Source organism: Stigmatopora nigra, chromosome 23, assembly GCF_051989575.1.
Source record: "Stigmatopora nigra isolate UIUO_SnigA chromosome 23, RoL_Snig_1.1, whole genome shotgun sequence".
Classification (NCBI taxonomy): Eukaryota; Metazoa; Chordata; class Actinopteri; order Syngnathiformes; family Syngnathidae; genus Stigmatopora; species Stigmatopora nigra.
Window position 1 is genome coordinate 2039680 of NC_135530.1, and position 9841 is coordinate 2049520.

Consider the following 9841-nt stretch of genomic DNA (forward strand, 5'->3'; position numbering starts at 1 on the left):
AAAAACTGCAATTTTGTATTTTTTATTTATTTTACATGTAAGCCTTGTAGTTGTTTCCAATCTTCTGGATGCGGATGTCGTATTTGGACTGGACGTATGGCTCGGCGGTGGCGTAAGTCCCAGCTAACGCCACCACGCTGGTAATATCCTGGAAGTCCTGTTGGTTTTCCACTTTGATCTGGTTTTTTTTTTTGGGAGAGATGTCACTAATTAGAAAAAAGCCCAGTAGCACTCTGCTGGATATGCCACATGAAGTCCACACGTGGACGAGGGGGCGGACTATTGAGGAGTGGAAACACTTTCAAACAACGTCACGTCGGGATTCTTAGGTAATTGAGTGCCGGACAGACGAGAAAGTTACGTAACGGCAACCCAGGGAAAATAAAAAGTACTTCCTGAATGGCGGTATGTTGGCTTATTTGCCACGGTGGTTAGCACGTCACCTCACTGTTCTGGGGTCAAGGGTTAAATTCACAGTGGCTTCTGACTTTCCTCAATGGAGTTTGTCTGATTTCCCAGTGCCTATGTGGGTTTTCTCTGGGTTCCTCCCGCATTCCTTAGTTAATAGAGTAAAAATGATACTTCACTTGATTTTCCTCATATTGTTCCACAGTTATATTTGAGATACTTTTTATTGTGCATTAGAAGAATGCGTGACCGGACGTTTGGTCGCTGGTCTTTTGGTTGCCGGTCTAATGGTGACAGAGAGTTGACTGTTGAAACCAGCTCTCAAAATTATATTCATGAAAGAGAGTTTAATATCTAGGGAAGAGAGAGTTTAATATCTAAGTACTGTTTATTATCCAAGTACTGTTTATTATCCAAGTACTGTTTATTATCCAAGTACTGTTTAAGATCCAAGTACTGTTTAAGAACCAAGTACTGTTTAAAAACCAAGTACTGTTTAAGAACCAAGTACTGTTTAAGATCCAAGTACTGTTTAAGAACCAAGTACTGTTTAAGATCCAAGTACTGTTTAAGATCCAAGTACTGTTTAAGATCCAAGTACTGTATAAGATCCAAGTACTGTTTAAGATTCAAGTACTGTTTAAGATCCAAGTACTGTTTAAAATCCAAGTACTGTTTAAGATCCAAGTACTGTTTAATATCCAAGTACTGTTGAAACCAGCTCTCAAAATGATATTCATGAGCGAGTTTAATATCTAAATATCTACTGTTTTCAACAGTACTTAGATATTAAACTCTCTCTATTAGATATTGAACTCTCTCTCTCATGACCAAAAGACCGACGACCAAACGTCCGCTCACCGAAAAATGTGTTCACTCGCTTTTGTCTGAACTTGTTGATAGATGAAGCTGGTCATTAGACCTGTCCTCATTCTGCAATACCATTGGACAATATAAAGTCGTACTCACCTTCCCCATTCCGGCATGAGCATGCCCCATCTTGACCACCACAGGATAGGAAGGACTTGTAACCTGCAGAGAAGGACAGCATTTATTATTTAACACTCTCACATTTTCGTGAACATTATGTTGAAAACCCAACATTTCCCGCACAAACTCAACGTCGACGGGGTTGTTTCAGGTCGCCTTTCTAAATTCACGCCAACACGTGATGGAGAATGTCCTTCTCAGTCGGAACGTTTGGCTCTTTAAACATACAGCAAAACCAATGCGGTGTTGACGGCATTTCGACAAAACCGACAGTGGAAAAGTGTATGAAATGTGGGCGCGTTAAAGCGGCAAGTCCCGTGCCATCACCCGAAATAAGACAGTGAGGTTCTGGGAAACCGAGTGGAAGACCACAACTGACTCTGGGATGGCTTTGGACCAAATCAACAGACTGCAAACACGTTTCTCACGGGTTGTGCAATTGAAGTGGACCAAACATCAACATATTACCTCGTCGTTGTGGTTTTGGAACGCCCTTTGGTCTATCTGATATGATTGTAAATGAGAGTGCAATCTAAAGAGGGACTTTTCCACTCTTGAAAGAACACTCTAAATTGGTGTGTCAAGTAAATAGTGATAAACTAAAATGACCAGTAGTGGTTCTCAAAGTAAAGAGCGAGGACTACCAACAGTATGCATTATCCCATTAATGATATGCAAAATATGGACTGAATTATCTAAAAAAAACCTTTAATATCCCATGGTGCATTGATCAAGTACAGCTTATTGAACTTCAATGACAAAACATTAGGTTTTTATGATTTGGGATGGTTCCGCTTAAAGTATTTTGCGACAACCGCTTGGTGCAATACCATAACTTCTATAAAATGTCTTTAAATGATGTTCATGTTAGTACTACTTTGTTTACTAAGTTGAAAATCCTATCCATTCCAAATAGGGATTGTTAAAGTGTTTAATATCTAAGTACTGTTTAATATCTAAGTACTGTTTAAGATCTAAGTACTGTTTAAGATCGAAGTACTGTTTAATATCTAAGTACTGTTTAATATCTAAGTACTATTTAATATCTAAGTACTGTTTAATATCTAAGTACTGTTTAATATCTAAGTACTGTTTAATATCTAAGTACTGTTGAAAACAGTAAATATTTCGATATTAAACTCTCTCATCAATATAATTTTGAGAGCTGGTTTCAACATTAAACTCTCTGTCACCAAAAGACCGGCGACCAAACGTCCGGTCACAGTATTTTTGGGCAGTGATCAATTATGTTTCTCTGCCATTTACAGTACTAGAAGTAAAATCCATTCTATTCAGGAGCATGAACAAATATCAAACTGGATTGAACGTCTACTGCCATCAGAGCAATGTTTGATGGTATTACTCAGCTAAGTATATATATTTTTTTTTAATAAAACAATGAACAAGCAGCTGAAACCTTTCAGCCAGCCTGGGTGGAGCACAAACCTGGTAATGACTCAAAACATTACATAAAAAAGGCCTAACCTGAAACAGAGCCAGTACTAAGTGTACTTTTTTAGACCTCCATCTTCCTTAGGACCGCAGTGAATTTGTAACTAGTTTTTTTTGGATGAAATCATCATTTCAAGCCAATTGTGTAGATAAGAAAGCTCTACACACCCTTTTGTGACGTCAAATAGCTTCTTGACTCACTAACTGGAAAAAATGCTAGCGGATCACATAGGTTTAACAAGTATCCGAGAAGTACTCGGTAACAGCAAGGTGCGGAGATTTACGTTGACGGGGCCTCTTTGTCTGGACAGGTTCCTTCCAGTAATTCCCATAAGTTTGGCAATGACGGTACAAAAAAACGGGGCGAGGGGAGACAACCGCATCCTTTGCAACGCCTCAAGGTGTTTTTGTCATTGATTCACACACAAGCCACAAAAACATGCATGGTCATTTTGGGTCAACAATGTCTGTGGGACATCTGTTATCTTATTTTAAGCCAGATGATCTTAGTTTCTCAAGCTCCAGACCAAATTAACTCGTAATGACTATAAAGGACATTCTTAACTCATTGGTTGCCGTTGACGATGATCGGTTTACGTATTTTAAACAATGAATTGCTTATATATCGACCTCAGTGGGTATACTACTACTTACAACACCGAAATACATGAAAAAGACAATGTTCCTCCTATACTAATTGCTTCAATTCAGTTATTTCATTAATTAAACAATTGGTCACCAATGTCGGTTGTAAAAGTCGGTACTCAGACTTTTGGTCGCCCGGTCTTTTGGTCGCCCGGTCTTTTGGTCGCCCGGTCTTTTGGTCGCCCGGTCTTTTGGTCGCCCGGTCTTTTGGTCGCCCGGTCTTTTGGTCCCCCGGTCTTTTGGTCGCCCGGTCTTTTGGTCGCCCGGTCTTTTGGTCCCCGGGTCTTTTGGTCCCCGGGTCTTTTGGTCCCCGGGTCTTTTGGTCGCCCGGTCTTTTGGTCGCCGGTCTTTTGGTCCCTTTTGGTCGCCGGTCAAATATTGAGAGTTTTACTTTCCTCTGCCCGAGCCATCGATCTTTTACATCGTCTATGGTAGTGGAAATTTGAACCGCAGATTGTTTCTTGGTTTGGGAATGAATGAAGCACAATTTCCTGCAGACACTGTCTTGAACGCCAGTCATGGGTGACTCACTTCTATCAAACCTGTCTGATTGAGAAAAGGGGCAAATGTGGGCTTCCCTGACGTATTTTCATGATGTTCCGTGGTTGGTTGTCTGGTTGTCTGGTGGTTTTCATCTAAATGAAGGGAGTCTGTGCGTTATGAAATCAAAGAGAAAAAGCAACCACCACGTAATAGTTTTTTTTTTTTTTTTTTGGGAGGCGGCTTAATGTTTTTACCACACTGGAGGTTTTGGAGTGTTGGGATTAAAAACCAAATATTCCACATTTAACTTATTCAATGCCAATGGCAGCTACAGGCACGAAATTAATTTTGAGAGCTGGTTTCAACAGTAAATTCTCTGTTATCATTTGACCGGCGATCAAAAGACCAGGGACCAAAAGACCGGGGACCAAAAGACCAGCGACCAAACGTCTGAGCACCATGAACGTTCATTCACCGCCACTCTCCCGCTTCAATTGGATCGAATATCATACGATTAACCTATTTCGATACAATGCAGATGGATGAATAGACTTTAATTTCAATACACTATAGGTGTAGTCTGCGGTAGATGAGGTCAGTGGAGTTCTTTTAACTGGGAATGTTTTTTTTCGCAATTCACAAGGCTATAAAAGTTCAAAACACGTTTTACAGCATCCTCACGTCACAAGCATGACACATGCATAGAAGACATAACAAGCGTGTTGTCATGGCGATCCTTTAGGCTAATATCCGCCCAGGACGGCAGCTTTAGATGCTGTTTAACTATACACAGTAGAAAGATGCCTAATGGGGGGGCATGGTAATTATTGTTGTGGCAGTCATCTGGTTTTCATTAACGTAATGTGCCCTGGTACATTTCCATGAAAGGGACAGCTTATTAGTGGAGATGTATTGTTTCTATAATGTTAGTAGTGAGACATTTGCTGGGTCAATATGAGAATTAGACAATCAAATGTTAAATAATCCATACACAAAAATGTTATCGTGCAGTTGGAGGCGATTTACTCATTCTATATTAAATATTAATTATTTGTGTGGTTTTCAACATCCAACTTAACAGCTACATTGAACTCCTGATGAAAATAAAAAGCTAACATTTCTATTACCCTGTTACTGAAATGATCAAATATTCTAAACGCCCTCAAAATCAGTGCTCGGACGTTTGGTCGCCGGTCTTTTGGTAACAGAGAGTTTACTGTTGAAACCAGCTCTCAAAATTATATTCATGAGAGATAGAGTTTATTATCTGAGAGAGAAAGATTAATATCTAAGTACTGTTTAATATCTAAGTACTGTTTGATATCTAAGAGGGAGTTTAATATCTAAGTACTGTTTAATATTTAAGTACAGTTTAATATCTAAGTACTGTTGAAAACAGTAGATATTGAGATATTAAACTCTTTCATGAATATAATTTTGAGAGCTGGTTTCAACAGTACTTAAATATTAAACAGTACTTAGATATTAAACAGTACTTAAATATTAAACAGTACCTAGATATCAAACAGTACTTAGATATTAAACAGTACCTAGATATCAAACAGTACTTAGATATTAAACAGTACTTAGATATTAAACAGTACTTAGATCTTAAACAGTACTTAGATATGAAACCCTCTCTCTTATATATTAAACTCTCTCTCATGAATATAATTTTGAGAGCTGGTTTTAACAGTAAACTCTGTCACCATATGACCGGCGACCAATAGACCAGCGACCAAACGTCCGGTCACGCCAAAATCAATACAGAAACATTTACGCAGACCTAATCAGGTCTTTGATTAAAAAAAAAGTGAAAGCTTATTTTCCCAAGAATGCAAAAGCCAAAATGTTTACCAATTCTGCAATAAGCCACACTTGCAAGCTCATTGTATAATTAACAAACATGATCTGAAAAGTCTATATTTTGTGGCAACTTCCATGAGTCATAGTCACATCCTCTTCTTATAACTACAGGCTACTAAAAATGAAAAAAGTCAATATCTCTTAAATGGACAAACAACAACACATTTTGCCAAAAAAAAGCACCAAAAAACATTACCTCAATCACCACCAAAAAGTCAAGTCATTACAACCAAAATCTGACAACACCCATTAAAAAAAAAACTCTTGGAAACTCACTCTTAATGACAGAAAAAGGGAGACCCTAACAGGAATCTAAAATGGAAATAAATGCCTGTGGAAATACAGCCGAAATATTGTTTCCAGGCAGTAGACATGTACAGTATGCGTCCTCCATCTTTTCCAGAGGAAGAAAAATCATACCAGTGGTGTGTAGTGGCCAGCTATGGAAAAGTACTCATTGTGTTGATCTAGTAGTGGTGGTGGTGGGTAGACCCCCGTCCCCCTCCTCGTCCCCACCCACCGAATTCCTAATCATTTTGAAGTCAACCCAAATTCGACAGTGTTGAGTGCACAGCCAGACTGTGGTTAAAAGTGAAGTTATTTTAGTCCGGCTTCTATGTGGTCTTTGCTGTAATGTAATGGAGGTTCTAGACAAGCCTATTAGAGCTAATCAATTCAGAAAAATGTGTCTTCATGAGGCAGACAGGGCCTGCTAAATCCATTAACAGTTTTCCGGGGGCTCTCTGACTGTATTATGTCTATGAAAAGGCAGAGTAAGAAATCAAGTGAGTGATGGATTCGCAGTTGGAATGGAAGAGTGAATCGCCAAGTTTAGCAGAAATGCTGAAAGATTGTTATTCACATTGATGTCATGATTCTTGGTGAAATGACATTGACAAGTTCGACCTTTGGGTGATAGTTTTTTCCTTTTTAAAATTATACACTTAATAAACATTTCATGTGTAAAAAAAATTGAATAAAAAAGAAGAAAATATTTAAGAGATTTTAATATCTAAGAGAGAGAGTTTAATATCTAAGTACTGTTTAATATCTAAGTACTGTTTAATATCTGAGTACTGTTTAATATCGGAGTACTGTTTAATATCGGAGTACTGTTTAATATCGGAGTACTGTTTACTATCGGTGTACTGTTTAATATCGGAGTACTGTTTAATATCGGAGTACTGTTTAATATCGGAGTACTGTTTAATATCGGACTACTGTTGAATATCTAAGTACTGTTGAATATCTAAGTATTGTTTAATATCTGAGTACTGTTTAATATCTGAGTACTGTTTAAGATCTAAGTACTGTTTAAGATCTAAGTACTGTTTAATATCTGAGTACTGTTTAATATCTAAGTATGGCGAAAAGAGTAGATATTTAGATATAATATATACTATTGAGAGCTGGTTTTAAAAGAGGAACCAAAAGACCGGCGACCAAGCCTCCAAGCACCCAATGATTGACATGTAAAAATAGTGGTAATAAACTGAATTGGAGTGAAACCATTAAGGCAAAGCAGGAAAACAGATTAGTTTAGCTTGAAGTTTTGAGGGAAATTTGAGCTACTGTGGGGAAGGTGTGTATGTGGGAAGACTGAAAAAAAAACATGACGAAAAAGAGAAAGAACTTATTTTAGGAAGAACTAGTGAGTCATCTCCAGGTTAAAGGTGAAGGGTGTTAGCAGACTTTGGGGAATGTTGATGTCATGAGTTAAATTTAGAATATTATCTGAAGCAGTTCTAGTGGAAATACATGTTTTGGATTTTTTTCCAAACATTATTAGGGTATTTTCATTTTAATCTAGCGGAAGGATGACAGAGATGGAATAAAAAGAAACAATAGGCCAGAACAGGCGTAGGCGATTCCTGGTGTTTTCTTTTTACAATCGGAATCTCCCTGTTATGAAGCAGTAGACTTATTTCAATGTTTATTATGTATCCAGTAACGACAAATGATATTTGTCTGTTTTAAAAATGGTTCATTATACTTTTATCGGAGTTATGGTGACTTGATCTTTTTTGCTGTTTTTTGTGCTATTTCGTGACATTGTCATATCCGAGTGTTTACATAACTGGTGAAGTAGCGTTGTAGTTTAACGAACTGCCATGCATGTTTTCTGTTTGTTGCAATTTATGACCTTTTCCTGCTAAAAGTACGAGTACAGCTGTATCCAGCTGTTCCTCTGTATGGCGTCTTAATTGAAAACAGTAGTGCTGCTGACATTTAGGTCGCGCCTGGTATGCTTTTCCTTCCTCTGCTGTCAAGTCGTCTTCATCCGCTTATCACCCTTTTGCAAAGTTGAGAGCAGGAAACGTTTATGTACTAAATGCTTCCTGATTTTTTTTCTTTGAAATGACTCATTTCTAATTTTAATGTGAGGATCCAGCTATTTCCTTTTTAGATATGTCGGAATTAGGCAGCACTGCGTATTTCTACCCGTGACCGGACGTTTGGTCGCCGGTCAAATGGTGGCCGAGAGTTTACTGTTGAAACCAGCTCGCAAAATTATATTCATGAGAGTTTAATATGTAAGTACTGTTTAATATCAAAGTAATGTTTAATATCCAAGTACTGTTTAATATCCAAGTACTGTTTAATATCCAAGTACTATTTAATATCCAAGTACTGTTTAATATCTAAGTAATGTTTATTATCTAAGTACTGTTTAATATCTAAGTACTGTTTAATATCTAAATACTGTTTAATATCTAAATACTGTTTAATTTTTAAGTAGTTTAATATCTAAGTACTGTTTAATATCTAAGTACTGTTTAATATCTAAGTACTTTTTTAATATCTACTGTTTAATATCCAAGTACTGTTTAATATCCAAGTACTGTTTAATATCTAAGTAGTTTAGTATCTAAGTAGATTAATATCTAAGTAGATTGATATCTAAGCACGGTTTAATATCTAAGCACGGTTTAATATCTAAGTACTGTCAAAGTACCAAAAGACCGGCGACCAAAAGACCGACTACCAAAAGACCGACTACCAAAAGACCGACTACCAAAAGACCGACTACCAAAAGACCGACTACCAAAAGACCGACTACCAAAAGACCGACTACCAAAAGACCGGCGACCAAACGTCCAGTCACGGTTATCATCTGGTATATATTATAGTAACTATCCTACATTGCAAATAATGGCAGTCAAAGTGCAGATTTTTCTTCAGCTTCTTCCTTCAGTCAAATTCAGGTCTTGGAATGTCAAGAATGTCGCCTGTTACAGTGACTGAAATCATTGGCCCTATCAAATGAATCACTTCCACTGACCACTCCTTCTTTTCATCTCCTAATTTGGACATCCAAAAGGAAAGGTCCAGCTGCACAGCACATGCCAATCCGGTGTCTGAACTAAGGAATGTCGTATATCTGTTATTTCAGACGTCAGGTCCGGAGGCTGAAATCATATCTGACGAGGCATTATCAATGAGTGGCGGCGGCGGCCAAACAGCTTCACGAGCTTCCGCTCCACGTCTGCTTCAATTAGAATCGTCCCGGCACATCGGATCCGGCCCTCCCAAACGAGAAAACATGAAATGTCTGTCATGCTGCTCTAATCTGTTGAGCAAACACTGACTTCATTTGGGGCTAAGAGCGCCAATACATGCGAGAGTTGTGTTTGCGTGACCGGACGTTTGGTCGCCAGTCTTTTGGTCGCCGGTCAATTGTACTTAGATATTAAACTTTCCGTCTTAGATATTAAACTCTCTCTCTTAGATATTAAACTCTCTCTCTCTCTCTCTCTCTCTCTTAGATATTAAACAGTACTTAGATATTAAACTCTCTCTCTTAGATATTAAACTCTTTCTCTTAGATATTAAACAGTACTTAGATATTAAGCAGTACTTAGATATTAAACAGTACTTAGATATTAAACAGTACTTAGATATGAAAGAGTACTTAGATATGAAAGAGTACTTAGATATGAAAGAGTACTTAGATATGAAAGAGTACTTAGATATGAAACAGTACTTAGATATTAAA

At 37.8% G+C, this 9841-nt stretch overlaps 1 protein-coding gene across 1 annotated transcript in view; it reads right to left on the minus strand.

The window, feature by feature from the left end:
* Positions 1-9841, minus strand: part of syn3 (synapsin III) — a 39259-nt gene that overhangs the window by 3413 nt on the left and 26005 nt on the right. Inside the window, exons 7-8 of the mRNA XM_077709288.1 lie at positions 1378-1440; positions 36-178 (exon numbers count right to left, since the gene is read on the minus strand). Coding sequence (XP_077565414.1) covers positions 36-178; positions 1378-1440 — 206 coding nt within the window. The remainder of the gene's footprint in view (positions 1-35; positions 179-1377; positions 1441-9841) is intronic.